General features: G+C 39.2%; 2 protein-coding genes across 2 annotated transcripts in view; one reads left to right on the top strand and one right to left on the bottom strand.

Annotated features, from left to right (window-relative positions):
• LOC109463891 (TSC22 domain family protein 1-like) overlaps nt 1–21,203 on the top strand; it is a 52,430-nt gene extending 31,227 nt beyond the window's left edge. The window contains exons 3-4 of the mRNA XM_019760775.1: nt 14,175–14,229; nt 18,354–21,203. Coding sequence (XP_019616334.1) covers nt 14,175–14,229; nt 18,354–18,560 — 262 coding nt within the window. The 3' untranslated portion in view covers nt 18,561–21,203. The remainder of the gene's footprint in view (nt 1–14,174; nt 14,230–18,353) is intronic.
• Nucleotides 21,204–22,480: 1,277 nt separating this feature from the next.
• LOC109463900 (stress-associated endoplasmic reticulum protein 2-like) lies at nt 22,481–25,170 on the bottom strand. Its single transcript, XM_019760785.1, has 3 exons — nt 24,957–25,170; nt 24,774–24,846; nt 22,481–23,075 (listed from the first exon to the last, which is right to left on the bottom strand). Exons 1-3 carry the CDS (start codon nt 25,038–25,040, stop codon nt 23,038–23,040), a joined length of 195 nt encoding a protein of 64 aa, XP_019616344.1. The 5' UTR covers nt 25,041–25,170; the 3' UTR covers nt 22,481–23,037.
• Nucleotides 25,171–25,344: the final 174 nt, after the last annotated feature.

The following is a 25,344-nucleotide window of genomic DNA, read 5'->3' as shown; positions in this document are numbered from 1 at the left end:
AGGGGTTCAGGAGGCAATAGTCTCCGCACGGCAGGTCCGAATTGTGGCACAGGATCTTTTGTGTCTCTTTAATTGCTGTTCGGGAGCCGTCTGTGAGGTGCAATTACCTCCCCGGCAAGACACTTAAGGGCTGATAATTTGAAGGAGGGCCAATCGTAGTGCACGGTGATTGCCGGAGAAGGAAAATCGATCTTTGGACAGAAATCAGCTCATCTTCATTGGACCAACGGTGAAGGTCGTGAGAGCTGTTTGTAACCACCTGCTTTTGATGAAATTAGAGTTGCCTAGGACACCTGCTAAATTTACTCATCATGACATGATCAGCCACCAAGCAACAGTCCTCTGCTAGCCGGTATAAATAGAATGATTCGATGAATAGATTTCTGTTGGGTTATGATCTGCAGCGGTCTGTGTTTTCCCCGCTGGGTTCTGATGGATAGCGCGTAGCCGCGGAGGATGAGCAGTGGCATTACGTATTCACCAATCAGAGCACGTCGATTCCCGAACCTTCAACTGCCTCCACAAGTTTGGATCTTGTAGTCCGTGTGCAGACTGGGATGTAGGAGGTGGCTACACCACAGCAAGCACAGAGAAGTTCTTCAAGCAATCCCAGTACCTCTTCTAAGTGACAAGTGTACAGGCACTGTCTGTGCTACTGACCAGTACTGTTAGTGACCATGGGGAGCATCACGAAACTACCGGACAACATAAAGTACCTGAAGATGAAGCAGGTGGACAATGGCTATCCGTTGAGCGACACCAGCTTCAAGACGGAGCTGGGCATCCCGTATTTCTCCAACAATAACGTGGACCCAGCTTATGTCAGCCTCCTCTTGCTGCTAAACAGGTAGGCAGGAGACGGTGTAGTCTTTGTGGGTTCGGCTTTCTTACCGCATACTGATGTTTCATGTTGGTATTCAGGAAGGGTAGTCAAAATCCCGTCTATTTTTAGCTGCGCTGCCTTGGTGCTTTAAAACATGCTGCATGAATATTACATATAAATATCAAAATTCCACACTTCCAACAATCTGGGCATTGTTGTAGGAACTATTTAATTGATTTTTCCTGTTCCAAATAGGCTAATTTTCTTAAAACAGAAATAGTTGTTACCACTTGAATTTTTGCACAGCTGATTTGATATTCATAGATTTCTTTTATACAACACTACCGGTTGTGTGATTTTTATTTTATATATGGTTAACGTAATGAACCATACAATCTTTCGCACATCAAGCTTGTCATTTCATAGAAAACTCTACTGTAAAATTTACAGTCCAAGCATCATGTTGTTAAAATGATCAAGTAAGCGTTAACTGCCCTAGAAATATACAATATCTGCACAATTCGGCATCATTAGATATGTTTAAGTTTTGTAATAGACATAATAGTATATTTTACCAGCAATAATATGACATTGTCTTGTACCTATGCATCCGTATGCTTTCTATTAAGTGACGATATGCCAGTTCCAAGAAAATTGACTTTTCCGAGAAGAATTGTCCCTAAGGCTCAGCCCTTCTGTGAAAATCAAAGCCTGTTCTCACTCGACGTGGAATTAAATTGACTACATTTGACTGCAAAGAGGCTGGTATTCTTACATGTAGTGGTAACATTTTGAACAGGTACCTTGTTTGATTTATTCTGTATATATACATGATATTACAGGTGTTATGTAAGAAAGAAATTACCTACTAGTATCTGTCACCTTGGGGAAATGGTAAGGAGGCAATCTGATTAAGTGGTGCATATGAAATGTCTTCTTAGGCTTTTCTTCTGCTTTATGTCTTCCTTAAGATCCGTCCTCTGATATCTTCCAATTTTCTAGATTGGTGCATCTTCCTTTAGAAAAGCCCTTAAGATGCTAGAGCCCATTTTCTTGAGGCCATCCGTAGTTTTCAATTCTCATGACAGCTATTACCAGTCTCTCTTTGTAAATATTCATTTCCTTACTTTGAAGGTTGGGATTGCTGTGTACATGAAATACGTGAAGGAATGCATTAAGAAGCAAGATCAGTCGCAAGCGAGTTGTTAAGAAACGTACGAGGATTCGAATGAATGTCATGTGAATAATAATCTCGGTATTTTTAGACTTCAAAAGCAAGACGGATGCGTTATGCACGGGAAAATTCACATCGCGCTAACACCCAATATGGAATAGCTTCATCATTAATATGGGAAAGCTTAGAAGGGCTTTTGAAGCTACGTATGATATAGCATGAATTACGGCATCACGAGTGGCTTAATGTGCTGTGGTAATCTTGTGAAACAGACGCGCCCCTTTGACACGGAGTCTTAAGACACAGCGGCAGGTGGCAGCCTGGTGTAGGTGATAAGAAGACTTCTCCATTACTGACGATGTGTGCTTGTTCTTAGGCTAAGTAAAGGCCAGACTTCCCTGTAGCTTAGTCGGAAGCATTAGAGTGTAGTGTGATAGAACCGGGTAATAAAAGCCGGCCTTGCCCCATGGTGTACGTACTTCCCGAGTGCTTTCTACCCACGCACAAGATTGCCACTTGTCTTGAGTCTTAGAGAGATGGATGTCTTAGCTTTGAGCCTGGCTTTGCTAGTGGCCAAGAGGCTCGCTTACTGAAACTTTCACTTTCAGTATGTCTGAGAATGATTTCTGCCCACCTCAGCTTCAAAGATCATGTATAATATTCTTAACTGGTTGCTAATGTTGGTAGGAGTTGTAGGGACGGAGGGAAAGATTTTGTAACCAAAGATTGACAGGAAGGTCCACACACACACACACACACACACACACACACACACACACACACACACACACAGAGTTGATGCAAGTCACTGGGACTGTGGGAGTATGCCTGGTCTGTTCTTGCTTGTGCTAATTAATTTAGGAAAAGTCTTAGTCAATCAATCAATCAATCAATCAAATCAAACGCTTAGGTTTGGAATTTCTGATTCCTTGCTTTTTTTGTAGTATACAGAATGGTGTTGCAGATACTCCTATGTTAGCCAGAAAGTGTGAAAATCAAACTGGTGTGATTACCACAAACACAAACGTGCAGTGCTATTCAGATGTGTACGTGTGAGCTTCAGCCTCCTGGGAAAGGGTGTGGTTATATTCAGACCATGGAGAATGTTATTGACCCATATAGCAGCTCATAAAGTATTCATCATTTGGAACATTCCAGCAGAAGATAATATTTTCTCAAGTTCAATTCTTTTGACACAGAAGTTTAAACATTTTATTTATTTATCAGTTGATCACAATCAGGTCTTTGGCCTGTTTTTGGGGGATTCCTGGGTACGTAAAAAGAATACTTACATACATACATACTCAAGCAATAAAACTAATAATAAGTAATAGGACTGTTGCCTTCTTCATATGCTATGACAGATTAGAGAATGGTATCTCAAAAGAACTCTATACAGCATTGTGATAGTCTGTACCAATATATGGGTTGTTAATTTGCTATATGCTCATGCTGTAGTAGATTACATGTATTTTCAGTAAGGGTGTCAAATGTTGTAGTTTCCAAGCCATAAAACATGTCACAACGAACCTCTGTAGGTGGAACATCACACATTGTGAAGACCTCAGCATATACAGCATTGTGATAGTCTGTACGAATATGGGTTGTTAATTTGCTATATGCTCATGCTGTAGTAGATTACATGTATTTTCAGTAAGGGTGTCAAATGTTGTAGTTTCCAAGCCATAAAACATGTCACAACGAACCTCTGTAGGTGGAACATCACACATTGTGAAGACCTCAGCATATACAGCATTGTGATAGTCTGTACGAATATGGGTTGTTAATTTGCTATATGCTCATACTGTAGTAGATTACATGTATTTTCTAAGGGTGTCAAATGTTGTAGTTTCCAAACCATAAAACATGCCACAACGAACCTCTGTAGATGTTACATTACAATTGAGTAGGTGGAACATCACACATTGTGAAGAACTCAGCATTTACAGCATTGTGATAGGCTGTACCAATATGGGTTGTTAATTTGCTATATGCTCATACTGTAGAAGATTACATGTATTTTCAGTAAGGGTGTCTAATGTTGTAGTTTCCAAACCATAAAACATGCCACAACGAACCTCTGTAGATGTTACATTACAAGTGAGTAGGTGGAACATCACACATTGTGAAGAACTCAGCATATACAGCATTGTGATAGTCTATACCAATATGGGTTGTTAATTTGCTGTATGCTCATACTGTAGTAGATTACATGTATTTTCAGTAAGGTCTCTCCAATTTTGTAGTTTCCAAACTATAAAACATGCCACAATGAACCTCTGTAGATGTTACATTATAATTAGTGGAACATCACACATTGTGAAGAACTCAGCATATACAGGATTGTGATAGTCTCTACCAATATGGGTTGTTAATTTGCTATATGCTCATACTGTAGTAGATTACATGTATTTTCAGTAAGGTCTCTCCAATTTTTTAGTTTCCAAACCATAAAACATGCCAAAACGAACCTCTGTAGATGTCACATTACAAGTGCGTAGGTGGAACATCACACATTGTGTTTGAAATGCTACATTCAATGCAGGAAATTGTTATTACCAAGATACCATCTGCACACAGAGCCCACACAGGAACTATGACAGGTGGTTGTGATACACATGAAGCTACATTACTGTGATCCAGACAAGGAGTTTATATGTAGGAGTACATCAAACTGATGAGCATTGTTCTGGAAAATTACACTTCAAAGCTGCTAAAAATGAAGTAGAGAGGGAAGAGAATGAACTAGAAACTATATTTTTAGAGCACAGCTATATTCTTAGTGCATGTAAGCAAGGATTTAATAATAGGCTGCTATTTCTAAGTGTGCCTAATTGATTATCTCTAAGGCTAGAGTCCTTTCAAGTAATTCTGAATCAAACAGGTTTCTGGCTGTAAATTACAGATATACAAATAACCCATATACAAATCACTAGTAGTACAGTTGGTGGCAGGCCCCCTGGACCCCCCTTAGTGGAACAACCCCATTTGCAGCAAAATCACTGCCATGGAAAGGGACATTTCCATGTTTATCTTCCACTCTTATCTCGGCTCCCAAATGCCCAGTTCCTCTCTATTTAGATGGGAAATTTGGCCTGAAGGATGCTGAAAAATGTGCAACGGCTTCTGTACGACCCAGTAAGTACTTCCTCAAGATAAACCTGTCTGAGTTCTGGTCGGAATGGATGAAGATCAGGAACTGAATCTGGGCATGTCGGCTCTAATGGCAATTCTCTACTTCTACAACATATACTTCAGGCTTTTAGGGTATTTAACACTGAAGCACATGTCTTAAATTTTCCCTGTTGGGTACCCTTATCTGTAGGGTTGGTTTTCGCAGATGTAGACCCTGTCATTGATTCTGAGCAGGTAAACCCATGAAGGATGTTGAGTTCAACTTAACATGACTCGGGGCTCAGAGAGAAACATGTTCCGTATCATTCGGTTAAAGCTAGCATTCCTCCTGCCTGTATATTACCTGCAACATGTTTTCATATTTCCCTGAGATGGATATTCGTCTTGATATCATTATGGAGTCAGACAACGTCCTGAGATGTTGGCGAGATTCTTTTGGCATCTGTCTCGAAGTGAAAAATGCTGTGCGTCATTCTGTTAAAGCTAATATTCCTCCTGCCGATATATTACCTCATATGTTTCAGAAAAAAGTTATTTCCTATGGATATTCGTCTTGATATCATTGTCGATTCAGACGATGTCTTCAGATGTTGGCAGGATTCTTTTGGCATCAGTCTCAAAGTTATAATGTTGTGCACCATTCTGTTCAAGCTAACATTCCTTCTGCCAGTATATTACTGTCAACATGTTTCAGAAAAAGTTATTTCACTGAGATGGATATTCGTCTTGGTATCATTGTGGATTCAGACGATGTCTTCAGATGTTGGCAACATTATGTTGGCATCAGTCTCAAAGTTATAATGTTGTGCGTCATTCTGTTTAAGCTAACATTCCTCCTGCCAGTATATTACTAACGTGTTTCAGAAGAAGTTATTTCCTTCAGATGGATATTCGTCTTGATATCATTGTGGATTCAGACAATGTCTTCAGATGTTGGCGAGATTCTTTTGGCATCAGTCTCAAAGTGAAAAATGTACTGTGTCGTTCTGTTAAACTTAAAAAAAGCTAATATTCCTCCTGCCGATATATTACCTTCAACATGTTTCAAAAAAAGTTATTTCCTATGGATATTCGTCTTGATATCATTGTGGATTCAGACGGCGTCTTCAGATGTTGGCGAGATTCTTTTGGCATCAGTCTCAAAGTGAAAAATGTTCTGTGTCATTCGGTTAAAGCTAACATCCCTCCTGCCGGTATATTACCTTCAGCGTGTTTCAGAAAAAGTTATTTCCTGGATATTCGTCTTGATATCATTGTGGATTCAGACGATGTCTTCAGATGTTGGCAACATTATGTTGGCATCAGTCTCAAAGTTATAATGTTGTGCGTCATTCTGTTTAAGCTAACATTCCTCCTGCCAGTATATTACTAACGTGTTTCAGAAGAAGTTATTTCCTTCAGATGGATATTTGTCTTGATATCATTGTGGATTCAGACGATGTCTTCAGATGTTGGCGAGATTCTTTTGGCATCCGTCTCAAAAGTGAAAAATGTTCTGTTAAAGCTAACATTCCTCCTGCCGGTACATTACCTTCAACATGTTTCAGAAGAAGTTATTTCACTGAGATGGATATTCGTCTTGGTATCATTGTGGATTCAGACGATGTCTTCAGATGTTGGAGACTGGGAGATTCCTTTGGCATGAGTCCAGTTGCGTGCTGAGGCACATTTATCCCTGGTGCTGAAAGGCTATCCGTCTTGTCCTCCGATCAATATTCCTGTCTCTTCACAAGTCTCTCCATGCATACGGACTGTGGGTTTTATGGCATTATCAGTAGGCAGTACTTCAATCTGTATCTTAAACCTCTGGGATGCATACTTGGTGCAGGGTTCATGGTCGATATTTTGTGCCCAGAAGATGAAATCATTTTTTTAGGTAAAAAAATTTGTGATGAAAATAGCTAAAAAAAATTTTTGGAAAAATATTTTTCATTGAAAAAATTGTAGAAATTTTTTTTTTTTTTACATATTTTCAACTGTTGATATAGGTGTGCTGTTCTCACTCCAGATGACCAACAAGCATTTTTTTCTAGTGGCATACAGAAATGAGCTAAATCTGTCAGGATTAATTGTGGATTGATAAAAATGGGTTGAATTGTGCATTACATAAGTGTGTAAACAGTCTGTAGAGAGGAATGCAATTTGCAGTATCTTTATACTTGGGGCGTGTTCCGTGTTCGCCAACTGGCCTGAACCGGTGACAGCCGGTTTGTTCCAATGCTAACATGTAGTGGGGTGTTAACGTGTATACTAAGAAGGTTTGTGTGTTTTTGTATTTTGTTAGCTTCTAGTTATTTCACAGCATAAAGTTGGTGTTATAAATCAGGATACTTACCTTGAAATTATATAGCAATTAGCTTTTGTCATTGCATAGCAATTAACATACCTATATTACAAAACAGATATGTGATTCTAGCTAAGGTATGATTATCACTGGTTTCTCCTTGCTTTAGCTATTGGTGCTGAACTTTCCACCAGATTCCACCAGCAAAGAATAACAGGGACTGTGAACTTTCAATGCTTCATACATATATGTAAGAGCATGGACAGCAGTGACAGAGGATGTTCCTCAGTAGCCTAGTTTGTAAAACACAACTACATCCATCACCACAATTTGTGACCCCCTCCAAGGCTGTTAAATTGTCAGGAACCGCCTCCTCTTCATCTGATGTCCTACATTTCCTGTCAGGGATCAATATTTTCTCAGGGACGCATGTTCTACCACGTGCACAGTTTGGGCAGGTATGTAGGCAACTGGGTCATTTTGACCATTTAGATGCATTCTTTATCAAGTTGGTCTTTTCAACTGCCGGTGAACTCTCCAATAAGAGTCAATGGTCTCTACCGAGACCTAAAAAGAACATGAGAGTCAGACATAAAGCGGTATGCACTGTCATACTTGTCTTCATTTTTTAAGAACATCTATTTATTACTATTAGATGTGCCAAAAATGTTTATCACACATGTATATTGAATTGAGAAATGTATATTTGTGTTGGGGGCAAGAATAACATTTTTTTCAATTGCAATTTTCAAATATCGGGATAATTCACCTCAAGAACACATTGGCATAATTCAATTAAGTAAATCAGCCGTAATAGGTTGTCTTCCATCTTTGTTGTCTGTTTTATTCCTTACAAGAAGGCATTTCTGAAGAAATTGGTTCTGAACGGGCCCAGATCAATAAAAATGGAAATGCAAAAATTCTGCCGCCACACCTCTTTAGAGCCATGTAATGGCGTAATTCTAGCTGGATCTCAAGAGTCGGCAAAGGCCCCGCTGTCTCCTTTTTTCAAGATCTCTCATCAACGTCTTAAGATTTGTGTGCCTGGGTAAGATTACAGTGTGCGCTACTGTAACAAATGACACTGGACTGGTTCATTAAATTCTGGAGTAGGAGACAAATTACATCAAGGCTCACGTCAAACGCTGTCTTAGCCTGGCGCCCGGTTTCTTATGTCCTGTCTATGGAAAACTGGTTAGAGACTGGTTAACACCGGAATAAGCCTGATATTAGTGATCATCACACCAAATTCTATACTAACAAAGGGCTCAGCTGTACACATAGGAGTCACCATCACTATTTATGGCCCCTTAACGACAAAGTCGTGCTCGGAAGTCTGCATTAATGAATAGATAATGGTCCCATCTGTGACCCTTAACAGCTACATCAATGGTAACATCAAGTAGAATTATTGTCTTTTATGGTCAAGCTATTAGCTGACAGGGAATAACCAATATCGTATGAATATCACGATTAATAAACTGGAACTCGCTGTGACGTTCCATTTTTCTTTGTCTAGTCCAATTAATACCGGCAAATATTAATATGTTATCCTGAATTATTTACAACACAGTTTCGTATTTGCAATCACTCATGTATACATGATGGGTGATATTAGTATTAGTGGAAAAAATTTGCAACATTTTATAATCAAACAGTAGTGCTTGGATTTATACAATATTCATATGCACCCATAAATGACCATAGGTTTTGTGACCATATGAGTATATTATAATGATACATGATGGATAATATAATTAGTATAAGTGAAGATAATTAATGCATCATAACCATAGCAGTAGTGGCCAAATGTTTGAAATCTTTAGGCCACACCAATTTAATTTCTTGGTAAACGGATTATTCTAGAAAGATAATGGAGCAGGCGGGCGAAAAAATAAAAAATGAAAATAGGCCTAGGCATCCTATTGATATTATGGCCCAAAATGGTACGATAGGAGCCATGAAGTCAACACACCAGGCTGGTTCAAAATTTAAACAATGAATTCAAATATGGAATAACTGTAACAACTTAAGGGAGAAAAGGACTGTTTTCAACTGTTCAGGTCAAAATATGAGCATGTTGCAGTTGATTCTGTATTTTTTTTTTGCAAATCAGAAAAAAATGAAGCGGGCGAATCCGTTAACCAAGAAATTAAATTGGTGTGGCCTTCTACGAAATTGAAGAAATCAGATGATGACCACAGGTTTTGTAAATGGGCAGATTGCCCTTTCTGCATCATAATGTATCTGTTTCGTAATGGCATAATTAGGATGGAATTTGAGAGATTTCTCCCCCCAGCAAAGGTTAATGGGTCAGTTAGGTGTTTGCGTCATGTGATTGACCACTAATCGGGCCATCAACTGTCTGTAAACAATCACACCACTTATCCAGAGATTAAAAACTAACCAGTTTACCGGCTAGCCTCCGTAGCAGGCTTATAGAACTGGGGGTTTGGTGGTCTTCGGCTGTTTTCTGATTAGCCCAGTTCTAAAAAATGGGGGTAATTCAACCAGGCCGGCTACGTTGTCTATATGCAATCAGAAAATAGCACATAAAAGCCCCCAAAGACCATGAAGACCCCCAAAACCCCCAGTTTTTGGCATGCTATGGAGGCTATTTACTGGCTATCACTGAGAATCAGTCGTACATAGACTCATAATGCCATGATGAATGCTTGATTTCTATTATATGACTGCACTTACGACATCATATACATTCTTACTTATAGTGGTGTATACATGTAGATACAGTGTTGTCCTAGTTTTAATGTCCCTTACATAACGATAGATAATGAGTGTAGATTACACAGAACAGACAGGTGAACACAGGTGGTCCCACCTTTTGACCCTCTTGACGTCAAACATTTGAAGCATGACCACTATTGACCAGGTATGTCCATCCTGGCCCTGCTCATATGTTCAGCCATGTGTGCACACGCACGTTTCATACCATGTGCTTTGTTGTGTACTTCCTTGCACGGATACTTTTTATTGAGGAATGGTTTGAATAATAATATACTTGACGTGAGCAGCATATACTTATATATCTACTCGGGGATTTTCTTTGAACATCTTTTAGAAAATACTGTTACTGATATCATGTTAAACCTTTGAAAAAAGCTGTCCCCTGAGTTTTATAGAAAGTGCTTAGCCATGCAACAGTCTATGCACACAGATCAAGTAATGTATACTAATAGCATAGTTGCCCACATTACTGTGTTATGTATAGGTCCCACTGGTACAAACTAAAAGCATGGTTTACCCAGCACGTCGGCAGAACGTACTGCGCCTGCGCAGAACCCCGTATTTTCGCGTTTTTCGTTGGGTTTTTGGTCAACGTTGCATCAGAATTTTGCTTGTTGCAGAGGATATTCTTTCCGACACAACATTTGGAAACTACTGTCGAAATGCTAACCTAATATGAGCGAATACAACCTTATATGAGACGTTCTGCCGAAGTGCTATGTACAATACATTACGGGTTTCGCACAGGTGCAGTACGTTCTGCCGATGTGCTGGTTTACCCAAAGCTAGCTCCATTTTTTACAATGATCCCAACCATTATTTTTTGGTTACTTATAACATTTTTATTTGGCACCCGTGTAATTAGATTATACCTGCATACCTATGAATGACTTTGAAGTAGAGGTTATATGTTATATATAGTTTGTTATTCTAAAAAGCTGTCAAGGACATATGAGCATGTTCATTCATGGCAATTCACAGAACTGTATAATTATACTCCATTTCTTGAATAAAACAACTCACAATCATGTAACTTCACCTTGGCAAGCTAAGTTAAGAATTCCGGTGTAATTTGCATACGACATATACCAGGGCTCGAAATACTGCGTGCATGTACACCTTAGTGCACCCAATTTGGAGCTGTGCACGCAATTTTTTTCTGTGGGGGCACCGGTGCACCCAAATATTTTTGTAGGAATTTTTAACAATAGAAATGTATATTAGTATACCGGATATTCTTGGTCTCAGAGTATCAGAAAAATAATAAAATCTTTGTTGTAGTACTTGTTTAAGATTTTGAAGTTAGCTCTCATTTTAAATTCAAGCTTAGAAGAGGCGCTGTAAGATCTGCAATTATGTTTTGTTTTATATGGTGTACCCAAAAAATTTTTTGTGCACCTAATTTTCTAGGTTGCGTGCAACAGTGCTCCTATTCCCAAAAATGAATTTTGAGCCCTGAATTTGCATACGATATACGTATGACTTCCAAGTAGCCAGTGATGTTGAACTAACATGCCGCTCACGTCAACATGTTTTCTCACCATCTACATGTTAAAGGTCAGCTATACATAGATACATAACCTTGGTCGGGTACAGGGTACGAAATCTTTGACGTTCACTACCTGGTCTGAACGTCACGTCAAACATCAATTACTGTAACTATACCACTTAAAATCTCTTAATGTGAATGTATATGAGGTCCTAGCAATTAAGTCAAATGGTTCTATGTTTCTGAGAAAGGAAATTGGAAGCTACAGTTTATATTGGAAGAAGTACATGTAGACCGGAAGATAGCTTTTAAGCTATTATTATTAAAAGCTATCAAATCAAAATGCTAATACATCTTGTTTTGTTTTATTGATTTTTTAAATCACAATATACGTAATATTGAGTGTGAATCCTAAAGTCAATTGACAAATCAATTTTTCTATGCGCAGTAGCTGTGAAGTGTGAGAGCCAAGAGATCTTTCCAGAATTCTACTTTATATTGTTGCAAAGCATGAACTCCAAGTTCCGCCACTTCCTCCCTGCTGTTTTTCCATTTGCCGAACTGTTTTTCATTAACATGAAGTACATGCACGCTGGCATCTCTCCATCCTGTGCCCTTCAAACATCAAACGAACACAAACCAAAGTGGATTTTACGTAGTCCCATCTTCTGTTGTCATGGAGTAAACTTAAAAGAACTCAATTAGAAGACTGCGTGGCTCTTCAAGGTTTCGGAAGAAGCTTGTGGAATAAATAAGGACGGCTTCACGTGTTTTGCTGCGTGATGCTTTAATAGATCCCTGAAAGGTCTATACTGGTAGATATTTTTGTTTTCTTCAGTGTCATTATAATGTTCAAAAAGAGCCAATATCAAAGGCTTCAGTCTAGAAGAATGGATATATTTTCTTTTTGAAAGAATTATCAGTGTTGCGTTTTTACTTTGATAATTTAGTACCTTTTCAGCAACAATTCTCGATAGCACAATTTTTTTTAATACCTGATAAATAACAAAATTTGCAGCTTAACGATTGGTATGTTTTAAATGTCTTGTTTTCATGCATTTTCTCCAAAATCCATCAAATGTTTAGCACATGTGCGTAAAACTTGTTTGCAAGTCTGCAACTTGACTGGTTTCCAAGTCGTTAAGTGGGTGCAGCAAATAAATTCTTCCTGGGGCGTCTGAACCACTCCCAATGAGTCATGAGTCATCCGATTTACTTTTGGTCGCCGGGTTATTTTTACTTTCGTTTCCACCTTCAATTTCGCACATAAAAAACAAGGACATTAAAGCTGCCGTTTTGTAGGTGTTTAATGGTAATTGTCCCAAATTTGGGTCGATTATGCTTGAATGTCAAAGTCCTTGGGCAGCTCGAATGTTTTTACCGGCAAGAAAAGCATACACATGTTTACGTCCTGGCCCAGCCAGTTGTGTGGGTAGTAATGTATTATTCAACACTGATTCCCAGAGGAAAAGACGCAGAGATCAGACTATATGACAGTAGCTGTGTGCAGGGGTATGGAAGTGAGAAGGGATGACAACAGCATTACTACTAGTGTGTATGATGCGAGGCATCTAGTCAGTCAACAGCCTAGGAGACTCTCCTACATTCTGCTTGCAACCAGGTATATATTTATAGAAATTGTGTATCTTTAGATCAGAAAAAGGGCTTGCTAAAATATGCTGCATAGCTGGGATGGTTGTATGAGGAATTGTAGCAGGTAGGGTTGTGTTATTTTGATTGTGATATAATATGCTGAGTCATGTACCCTATCTGCATTTGCACTGTTAAGGATTATTTCATTGCCTGTATGTGGTCTGTTTTATTTGTATCACAACAAGCCATCTACAAAGCCATGTTTGTAGACAACATGTTTATTACGGTGTTGTTTGGGTATGTTTACCATAACAAGTCCCGTTGGGCCATCGCCTGAGGCCACCGCCCATTCCCACCTGAGAACAATAGCCCATGAGGTCGTCCACCCCTGACCTGGAATTTTCCATGATGCAATGAGAGCCTGGCTGCCTGCCTGTGTATTCAGTAGGCTGTAAGGCCAGGGTACGGACGTGTGGGTTACAGCTCTCACAGTCAGCTTTACTGTACAGCTAGGAGGAAAAATATACCTCCAGGTTGATCTTTCAAGGAAGGATAGACCATTTGCTAGGAGTTTGAGTCATTTTTTTGTGGTGGTAGAGTCGTCAGGAACGAACTGTTACCAATGGATGTGTTGTACAAAATGGACTGCAACCCGAAAGCCACTGTTGCCGCCACCACATTCAGTATCCAATTTCTGCAAGATATCCCCAGAACTCCCGATCTCTCTCCGCATGTTAGCTGGACTGAGGGTGTTCAGGATTTCAAGGTGGCAGAGGAAGGGAGGAAAAACAGTTCTTGCGATTGTGGCAGGTCAGTGTTTGTAGCGTGATATTTCAGCCAGACAATGAGGAAGTAAACATAGACCTTGGATGTATGTTTGTGTATGGTAACATGATATTAACCAAAAGCTTCTCTTCTGTGTTAACTACAGTGCTACGAATGCTCCAAACGTGGTGGCAATAGACAACAAGATAGAGCAAGCAATGGTAAGCCAGTTTTTTTTATTACTCAGTGTCCTCTGGGAATTACACATGCACTGTCTAGTGAATAGGACCTGTGTCGGTGTCATTTGCATGTAAATTTCACCTTAATATCCCTTCAATAGCATGAAATTGTAGTGTGAAAAACATCCCTTGTCAAAATCAAGTTGAGATGTGGCATTGTGCTTGCTTGTGACAGGTAAGTCGTATTGTAATGTACGTGGAAATTTTCCAGAACAACAACACCTCCATATTATCATGAATAATTGAACACATGCATTACAAAACACGTCTCTGCATTCAGACCTTTGATCTGGGCATACCAGGTGCCTGGGTCCTTGAAAAGGAACAGAAATGCTTCTACATAATGAATGATTTAGGAGTCTTCACCTTTTTAAGGTAACCGTGGTATTCCGAAGGGCACCTTTTGTGCGTGTGCATTCCTGGCTTTGTGCTATGTACACAGACTTACGCTTTTATTTTCACTTGGTCAGCATAAAGGCAGGTAAACATGAGGTACAAAGTCACCAGGCGTGGTGCCTCCGAACACGAAAGCTGCAAAAACATTCTCCTACATGAACCATATGGAGCTTTAAAGGGCTTGTGTAAAGATACGGGGGATTTGTTCAAGGAAAATTCTGGCCCTAACAAAAGAATATAGATTTGCATTAATGCATGAGGGGGAAAAGATTATGGTAATATGTAATATTTTTCATATTTGCTGTATTATTCCTGATCCATCCCAATCTATTAACAAGTAAGTAGGTACAGTTTGATATCATAAAAAGCAGTATAATTAAAACCTTTGACTTATGATATTAATGACTTTAAGTACCCAATGAAAATATGTTATGCACCTATAATTGTTTGTGTCAAAATCAATGTACATGTTGAAAATAGCAACGGTAAGTATGTTGTTTCCCAAAAATATAAACCTGTATTATGTTCACCGTAGAATGATAAAGCAAAAAATGGCAGCGCTGTCACAAATGAGGAAATATTGTCCCAGGTCATTTCAAAATCAATACAGATTAGTTTAGAGGACACTAGAAGAGGAAAAGTCTCACTCACCAAGTGATTCCACCCTCCTTCAGCTGTTTGTGATGTCGAAAATTACTAAAATTAGTTTACCACCTAAACCGACCGTCGATACATCAGATTTGTGCAGGATACAATACCAGAGAGTTTCATTTGGACTAAGTATGATACCAAACCTACAGGAAGTGTTTTAAAGCTGGTAAAACATCCGCTGACTTCAAAGTCAATGTTGTGCCAAGGCTAATACCATAATAGACCTGCGTATGCAATTTAGAGTTGGACTGCAGATTGGTGACTAAGCTTAAAAGATGCGGACATGAATTTAAAAGATGTGCCAGCTGCAAAGAACAAACGTCTAATGGCAAATGAAAAAATGGTTCCCCATATAATATTATCGCCATAGCATAAGGTTCTGAGATGAGTGAATCATCAAAAAAATTGTTAGAATCAAGAAGGGAAGAAGTGCAAGAGCCATTTGCATTATGATTAAACTACATGTTGTCAATGTCTGAATTTTGTTTTCAGGGTCACTAGACTTGTGTAAACTGATAGCCGGCCTGTTTTCTGTGCCAGCAAACATTTGTATGTGCAAAGTTCACAAGTTACTAGGAGTCAGCGGCTGCAGCTTTGCTGAGGTCAAAATTGAACTGACAGAACGGAATGGAAAATATCTTCCTAGTTTACAGACTCATATGGTGAAAGAACCAACATTTAAGACGAGTTCTCCCTTTTCAGAAACTTGTATTAAAAGAGTCTAGCCTACTGTATTGACACTAAGGATCAGATTATCCAACATACCACTCAATGTCAACCTGTGGGTCAGCGAACTTTTGGCACCCTTATCTTATTATGCAAGGTCTGACCTATTTACACTGGCACTAACCATCCATCAACAAGTACAAAGTACAGTAGTACTGTACCTGTGGGGTGTAAACAACTCAAGGTTGGCTGGGGGAAAGGTATGAAAAACAACCATACTTGCGTGAAATACCTTCTTTTGTTCTCAGCTGCAAGATTGCAGGTTGTCAGAAAGGTTGAAATCAACCCGATCACTCAAAAAGAAGGGGATGTCAGAGCATGGAATGCTTTCTTTTGTTAGGGTGTTGAAATGTCAACCTGGATTTTACACAAGTATGTGCAGTTTGCAAGGTCATCTGGTGGTTATACAACTGTGTACAGTCTATGGATTGGTGGTGAAGTTGAATTTCTTAAGTGGCAAATTGATTATGAGGGAATTGTACACATATTCACAGCCACTTGGGCATCAATTGAGAAGGTTCTTCAGTAAATTAGTACAGACCAGACTTCAAATTGCCACGAGCTGGATGCTAGTGGCCTTGGTTCTCTCCCGAGTCCTAATAAATATCGATCGCTGATTTTGCCAATTAGCGTGACCTTCACAGATAAAAAGCTGACAAGACGGCATCCCTGTTTGAAAACCATTCAACAAAGAAACACCGTCGTTCCACCCGTGGAAATTACGGTTTATTTGATCTTCCCGTTTCCGGAATGAGATCTGAGGAAATGTCAAATGGCAAGCGATGGTGCCAAGATCTAAGAAAGAAATGTTTTTTAGTCGGAGGGAGAACTCTTAACATCTATGTTGCATCTGTATTCTACATGTATATTCCAGAATACCTAGCCTGGTTACTAAACCTATTATAGCTCCCGAGTCCTCCTATTTGCGGAGAGGCTGTAGGACTCAGTCAGGAGCTATAATAGGTTTGGTAACCAGGCTACAGAGAAAGAAAAAATCTGAAGAAAGTCACTTGAATACAAGTTTAAAGTACTGATTACAAGTTTAAGGTCATCCATGTGCACATTCAATTTTTTAATGCAGTTTTGTTCCTGGTGTAATTCATCTTGACTGAAATGAATAATAATTGAAATTCAGTCTATCCTTACATGCCCCTTTCAAATGACTCCTCATGTGACCTGTATCTTACATAAAGATCCTGAATAATGACTTGGATTACCAGGGATTTTTGTCCGGTAATCCTTTAATCCATTTCAGCAGTCAATCAAACTCATGGTAGCTCATCCTCCTGACACAAAAATCCTCTCCGCTATCATTTTGTAGACAGAAGATGGGCTCAGAGATTTTCATAGCTGCACTAAGAGTGCTGTACATGTTTCAGTGAAGTCTTAATGGGCTTTGGTTCAGTTTCAGTAATCTTTGTATGGTGTCAGTACTTTCTGCATGGAGATAAAGGCAAGCAAAGTGCCACAAAAGGGTGTCAGTGCAGACAATATTATATCTCCCATCTATAAGTAAGTCCATGTCTACATCATTTTGTGTAAGTCAAATTCTATAACAAGCTATGTAAAAAATCTTTCCATAATGATATCAATATCGAACAAAAACAAAACCAAGAAAATTAACACTTTTTGAAGGAAATACGTTTTTCTGAAGTTGTCCACTAGGTAGTTTGATAATTCCTTGTATTGTCTTTAAGAATAAGAAAGAGAGAAGGATAGATTTGGGGTTGGAGCAGCCATGTGGTGGTGACTTTGTCCCTCGTGTGGGTCCACGTGAAGTCCAGCTCTCCGTACAATACACGTTTTCAGACATTATGAGAATGAGGGCACCAGGCTTGTCTCATGCTGTGATCTAGGCCATGCTTGGAAAAGATATGGAAGGGTGAAACGTTCTGTGTTGATGACTTCACCCCTCGTGTTATTCCACGTGAAGTCCAGTTGTCTAAAGTACAAGCTGCCTTTTCAGACCTCATGATAATGAGGGCACCACACTTGTATCATGTCTGTCTCATGCTGTGAACTAGGCCATGCTTGGAAAAGAGATGGGAGGGGAAAATGTCAAAGGCATTTACATGTAACCTTCTCCCTAAACACAGATCCAATACAAATTTGTACTTCTGTAGCAGGCAGTAGTTTAAAGACAGGGCTGTAGCACAAAATTGTGAAGATTGACTATCAAGTTGTAGATGAAAAGACAAATAAGTGGCAAAGTGTACACTCTTTTTAAGTGATGGGTTTGGGAGGACATACAGTATGTAGATGTACAAATGTGTATTTAGCAATGTGTGAGCTTAAACTAAGCATTTTTTTTCTCAAATTTGTGTTTTCCGCAGGACCTAGTGAAAAGTCATCTCATGTACGCCGTCCGGGAGGAAGTGGAGGTACTGAAGGAACAGATCAAAGAGTTGATCGAGAGAAATCAGCAGCTGGAGAGAGAAAACAGCCTCCTGAAGCAGAACGCCAGCTCCGACGTCCTAGAACAGTTGAACACACTCCAGCCTCCTCCCACACAAAACCAGCCGCCCACAACAACGTCATAGGAACGGAACAACCGTACAGGACCTGTAGATAGTAGAGCAAGCAATGTAGCGGACTGAAGGGCCCCTCTTTTTGTACAGAACTGTGAATACGTACAGAATGAATTATTGAAAAGGTAGTATTTTTGAGAAGGAGTTAAGAATCTTCAGAGGCTGGTAAGCAAAAGATGCAATGTAATGATGAGAGAATGGCTGTGTTAGGTCACTGTGAATCAGTCTATATCCACAATAAGTGCAGCAATGTGAAGACACAACTGCCTGATACAAGGAATGTTAGCATAAAATAACAAGAAACATCCTTGTATAGTTACTAAGGAGTATAGACTAAGAACATGTTACAGTATGAAGTAACTAATACCACTTTCTCTAATGCCAATGTGTTGAAAACTGGAGTTCTTTTTTTGGTTCCGATGAAAGCACATTGAAGCATGTGGAAATGTGGTGTTCTGAAAAACCTGCACTTTGTGAACAGCAAGTTGGCCCAAGAAGTAAGGGCCTATGATTGGTCAATACGAAAATCACATTACCTGATCCAAGGATTATGATTGGCTGAAAAATCAATTGCTCTTCATGATGGTTGGTTTTCATGAGTACTGTTGGACCTTTCATGCTTGGACTGCCAGTGAAATATGTTTCTGTTGTTAGCTTGACTTTTTTACAAGCCATGTGTCAAATATCTTACGTATGACAGCGCTTTTTATTTTATTTTTTACAAGTTTGGTACTTCTGATGCGACCAGCAAACTTTGGAGATGTTTTACTTATGCCAAGCATAAAAATTGTGTTCCGATTGGGAACAGTGCAAAAGACGAAAACGGAATTTTGTTGAGTATTCCTCTGTAAATATGGCAGACCAATTGGATGTTGATATTTCACAGCCACAACACTTGGGAAATTTTCTGTGCTAAGCATTATGATTTCTACATTCTTCATCGATGCTCAGTTGTTACTTACTAGCCCTGTCTCTTTTATATCTAGAGCCATACCAACTGTAAGAACACTATTTTTCTTGGTCTTACACCACTTCAAAGTGAAATGGTGTGTCAAGGCAAGAAAATACAATGATAAAAACACTGAAAAATCTGTCAAATACTAGTATGATGAAAAGTGGCCTCTTGAAAACCCAGCCTGCTATTTGTTCTGAAGAGACAGTTGTCTTCAGTAACCCACTAATATCTCGGTAAGAAGTATAAACTGGTAGGTTATGATGTAGTGCCTTGTATCTGTTCATGTAGGCAGGCAAGGGACTGTGTTATGGTAGGGGTAGGGTAGGGGTAGTTCGGAAGTCCAGTATTTATTTTATAATCTTACTCATTCATGTACTACGTGTATTAAGTATATGTATCGTTGAGTTCAAGCGTTACTGACTGTTTTATTATTATGCAGGAAATAATTCTTCCTTTGGCCTAAGTGATCCTCAGCATTATAATTTTTCAGGGATTTGTAGTCATTTTTTGTTCTGGATCAGTCCATGCTACAATATTTTGCGCGGAGTGCTGCTAATTTCTTAGGTCCACACCTGATTGTATTGCCACAAAATACCTTCATCTGTATCTCCCCCTCCTCCCAAAAGTGTATAGGGAACAGTGGGAATAGGACTGACACAAGCAACTTATTCGAAACATGAAATCTCTTTTATTGACTGATTAATCTGAAGGAAAGAAGACATCGCTACTCTAAGGAAAATCAAATTGTACCAACACAAGATGGACATGATACTAGTACATGGCCAGCTTGATGTGATTATATTAACCATAGCACATACTAGTATGCACTTCTGCAACAATTATTCAGAAACAAGAACTATGCTTAAGAAGAAAAGGCTGTTCAGAAATTGAGAGAAAATCTTGTGTACTTTCATTCCTAATACTGATCATACTTATTGCTGGACTTTTACGATTATGAGTAACTTGAGCAATGTACTTTGTCTTGTGTACTTAAAAAAGTGTCTTGTATATGACATATCCATGTGCAAACTTATACTAATTGCCTTCTAGATATAAGAAATACTAAAGGTAAGAATGACAATACACTGGCAAATTCTAGATTATACAGAGGAAAGAACCAATGTACTGTTAGTGGAATTATACCAATGAAGAACTATGAAGCAGTGCACTGGTATTCACCAAAGTTATTGTTATATTCCTACTTAAAAGTGTAATCTTTTTATTGAGAATCATAATGTGTACTTAACTTTCCATGTACTTTAAAATGGTGTTATGTTTGTGTCTCTTACCATGTGATTCTTTTGGTTTGAGGCAGTTTCTTAATCTCCAAACCATTTGCAATATTTTAAGGTTTGCTATATAAAGCGGTATGGAAATCCGAACACATCACTGCGGTTGTATGTAGCTATGTTTTTGAAAAGTTTGCTCCTATTCTGTTAAACGCTGAGAAACTCAGATCATATCAACCAAGCAAGTTCCATGTTCTGTATCATACTTGAAAAAAATTGATAGCCATAAATATTTCTCTTGGCAGAAAATTTATAAACACATGCAAGCTAAGAACTGCTTTTCAACCAAAACCAGTCACTTGTGTATTATTATGCACCACAACTTTGTAGATAAGGCAATGTTGAAATGTAGATAAAAACGAATAAAACAAATGGAAACCTCAGCTTTGTGGAGGTTTTGGTGAAGAAGTACTCGATGTGTTGACCCATTTTCTTTGTTTCTTGCTAATTTGTTTTCTTGTTGCCTCCTTCGTTTACCTCTGCTTCTAAGGAAAGTCTAACTTGGTAGCAAAACCAAGCTAGTACACTCAATCATGTAGTTTGTCATTCTACCGCAAGTAACTATCACAGATCAAATCACATGTATATTGGGGGAAGGTTTGGGGCACTATTGAAGAGGGCCTGCAAGCCCTTTTTCGTAAGGCGTAATCAGGCCGTTTTAGACTTCATAATTCGTAGGCAGCCTCTGGAAAAATCAACGTAATTCGTAATAGGACATTCTCCGCAAATCGTAAAGTTGTAATCAGCTAGGAGACTTTAACGTAATTCGTAATAGGTGGCGAAAATTTTGCGTAATTCGTAATCACTACCCCCCTTTCAGGCCCTCATTGAACCCTGGACAGTCTACCAAACTCTAGTAAACCGTGTACTTGTATATCAACTGTCCCAAATTGTTTTGACAGAAAGCAATACGTATTCAATGTTACAAAATACAAGGCCTTTTGGTTCAGGTGGTTACAAATGATGCAATAACAGTACATTGCAGCACCAACAAGAGGACCAGACAAGATAGGATGTTGAACAAAAGACATAACAGTGAAGAGAAATTGCTCTGTTGCTTTTTCTCTTACAACGTTCGAAAGTCAAGATCAGTCCCAAATCTGGAAACTTTATATATATATGCCAATACGAATGAGCTGCACCTGGCTGTGACATGCTTCTAAAGCGCCGCCTAGTGAAGGGTGTAGATACTGCGGTCACTGGCTTTCATACGATGTCTGTTTCTGCAGTACTTCCACTGGTCATTAGGTGGCGCTGTAGGAAGACCATCCACGTGGATACTGCCTGGCTTTGCAGACACCAGAAGATCTGCTTGATATCGTGGGTGGGGATGGTGTTTAGCACCAGGGACTGGGAACTACCCCCCCCCCCAATTTTAAGTACACTTTATTCCAAAAATTACTCTCAAAACACTTCTGTGTTAGATGAACAACATATATCCATTCCTAATTTACCAAACTCGTCAAGCTTTTAAATGCGTGCTTATTCGAGTAGCTAATGGTGCATTGGAGCTTCGCTAAGGCTCGAGGATTTTAAGTATGTACCAGTATTCTCTTCTCAAAGTATGATTGTGATTCCACCTTCAAAAACTCCACAACTTGTCTTAATTTTCATTGTAGTCTTCATTCATATATCTCCAGTCACCCCTTCTCCAAACCAAGGACTTAACAAAGATACACAAGCAGACATTTGTGTGTGATTACCTTATCAATTTATTACCAGAATAGATACTGTTTATGTACAGTCAAAACAGACAGTTGCCTTCTCTCTTCCGATGATACCATCCTCGCTAACCAATAGGAAGAATCAGACAGGATATTAAGGCATTACTCATTCACAAGTAGAGACAGAGCCCTGCATCTATCTTGCTAGTATTAGAACTTGAGCTCATGACAACATGCAAATTTGAGATATAATTACAGAAGACTGACCAATGGAAGGGGCTGTAACACAGCATGGGAATGAATCTAACAACTGATTCTATTGGAGGAGACTGGGAGTTGCTCATTGACAATAATTCTATCATCTCTATTGTTGGATACTATTGGAGGGTCAGAGTTCGGGGATGGAAGGTTAAGATTAACACTCCAGATTGCGTGTCCTTTTTTGCGAATCCCGGGAATATTTCCGTGGCCTGCGCGAATTTCCAGAAGGTTTACTCGGTTCGTAGTCGGTGGATCGGTAGTGTTGCAGTCATGGTTGGTCCCGCCATCTTGTTTCCCACAATTCCCCCTGCTGACACACATTAAGCGAGCCTGATGCTTTGGATGATCTGGAAAATAGCTGAAGAAAAAACAAAAACAAAATTTAGATCATAAACAAAAATTTAACAAACCAGTTCAATCCCTTAGCAACACACGCAGAGGTCGATGTTAGCAAGGTCTAACCATCGATAAGATAAGGTGCTATTTCCAGCTCCACTGCAGGATGTTTTTGTGTACAAAACCTGAATAAATTTCCTAACTTCACACAATGCTTGTTTGTACCATGCATGAATGAATGTTTCTCCTACCCTATTGTTTTGTACCCTAAAAATTGCTGCTGAATGAATTATCATAATGGTTATAAAATGACAATATTCCAAAGTAAACAAAAATAACCAAAAAGCAGGTCCTAAAGTAAAACAAAAAACAAGAGAAGACAATCCACTGAAATGTAATCAAACCATGCAGTCAAAACAGATACCTATTGGTGGCCACAAAGATGACAGTTTCTACCCAATTCGGATTTTGGAAATGATTTCAAAGACAGCTGAAACAAACACACACAGAAAAGAAAGAGCAAAACTTGATCAACAGAAGAGGTGCTAAGGTAATAATTACTAATTGTATGTAAAATGCATAAAATTGTATTACTAATTGTATGTAAAATGCATAAAATTACATGAAATCATTAAGTTCAAAAAGGTTTTAATTTCTGGAAAATTTTGTCTATTTATTTATGTGCAGGTAATAGATATGTTTGGCCTGTGACCACAACAACAACATGTGCTACAATTTGTCACAGTGTTTATCATAGCGAATACAATACACACAAACACTAGCAAATTGCTTGCATAACTTCTGGCAAAATGCCCAAAGGATTTGTTTTTTCCAATAAAACACCTACTGCTAGTAGAGACATAAGTTGAGACAAATCTTGATATCAAAACCAAAATCATTGTCTAACCAAATTATGCAAGTCTAAATGTGTTGTGAGAAAGCCTGAAGTTGTCTCTGTATTGTTTTAGTAAACAGACAACTTTGCATACAATGACAACATAGAACCACTGCCCATAGTAGTCTGTCCACTTTCCAAGCAGAGGTTTGGGTTTGGCTAATTTTTGTCGTGTTTTCAGTTTTTTAATCCGGCTTTCTTTTTTCCCTTTTTCTTTTACGCCTATCACCCCCCCCCCCAAAAAGAAGGCCCGATAAAAGCCTAAAAACACGCCAAAACTAAGCCAAACCCCAAACCTCTGCTTGGAGAGTAGTAGTCTGTCCCCTCCAGGCGTCACTCAGTCCGGCCACGTTGACAATTATCCAGCGAACTTTGAACCCATCCAGTTTCTCCGCTTGAATAAACATTCAACGTGTCATCCCCAACCCTAACTCTTCCCAGAACTGACTAAAATCGCCCCCGTCCTGTTTTACAACGTCTTTAAGTCGAAGAACAAGAAATATCGATTTGTGGAAGGAAGGCGGAAGTGTGGGGGCATCCCTCAGACAAGTGTGCAACGTCACACACCAAGATGGCCACCTTGCTTCCTACGCTTTGGCCAAAAACGGGGAAATCTTTCAATATTTTCCTCCTAGAGCGACCGATCTTTCCAAAACTCTCACACATTTTAGATCAACCTGGTTCTCACTCAGATTTAAGTTCACATAGTTGGTAGGGAGGTGAAAATAGTTATTTTTTGGAGGTAACAGCGGTGAAAAGCGTACATATGTTTCATCCGTGACGGATTTCAAGACAATCTTCTAAAGCCAGAAGGCACAAACTTACCTGATCCACAGACGACAAAGATGAATAACGCCAGTAGCCACGGTCCCACGGGTGATTTTTCTTCCTTTGGCATCTACAAAAGAAGAAAGAAAATCTTAGAAAACGAAGAAACCACGAAGAAGCGAATTTTTTCTTGCCGCAACGTCACAGGTACACTTCTCTGCCACATCGAGACCAACTTACCAATGTTTTTGCCACGTTTCCTCGCTTGTCGACGTTTTTGGAGTGCTTCTCGTTGGCAAGGCGCATTCTCTGTTTGCTGGGCATGGTGACAGTGTGGTGGTGTAGCGGTCGGCAACAAGATATCCGTCCAAATCCCTGAAATGTGAGGGAAGCTTTCTTCACAGCGTCTTCGTCTTCAGCTGCAACGTTGGAGAGGAAATCAACAAGCCACGTCACACCCTTAATTAGTCCGCTTCCACTGCTAGGAAATAGTGCCAATCATAATTCGCGAAAGTACTCAAAACATACAACTAAATCTTATGAAATTTATTAATTGATGCATTTGATATTTATAGAAAGTTTCTTTTAGCTTGAAATGTGACGTTTGGTCGCCAAATCTTTGACTATG

This window comes from Branchiostoma belcheri, unplaced genomic scaffold (genome assembly GCF_001625305.1).
Source record: "Branchiostoma belcheri isolate BF01 breed outbred unplaced genomic scaffold, Haploidv18h27 scaffold13, whole genome shotgun sequence".
NCBI classification, from domain to species: domain Eukaryota; kingdom Metazoa; phylum Chordata; class Leptocardii; order Amphioxiformes; family Branchiostomatidae; genus Branchiostoma; species Branchiostoma belcheri.
This window is presented reverse-complemented; position numbering and strand designations above follow the sequence as displayed.

Coding starts and splice junctions, on each gene's coding strand:
- LOC109463900 (XM_019760785.1), bottom strand. CDS start 25,040: ATGCCCAGCAAACAGAGAATGCGCCTTGCCAACGAGAAGCACTCCAAA. Junction 24,847..24,956: donor GAAACGTGGCAAAAACATTG/GTAAGTTGGTCT, acceptor CTTCTTTTGTAG/ATGCCAAAGGAAGAAAAATC. Junction 23,076..24,773: donor CTTTGTCGTCTGTGGATCAG/GTAAGTTTGTGC, acceptor TTTTTTCTTCAG/CTATTTTCCAGATCATCCAA.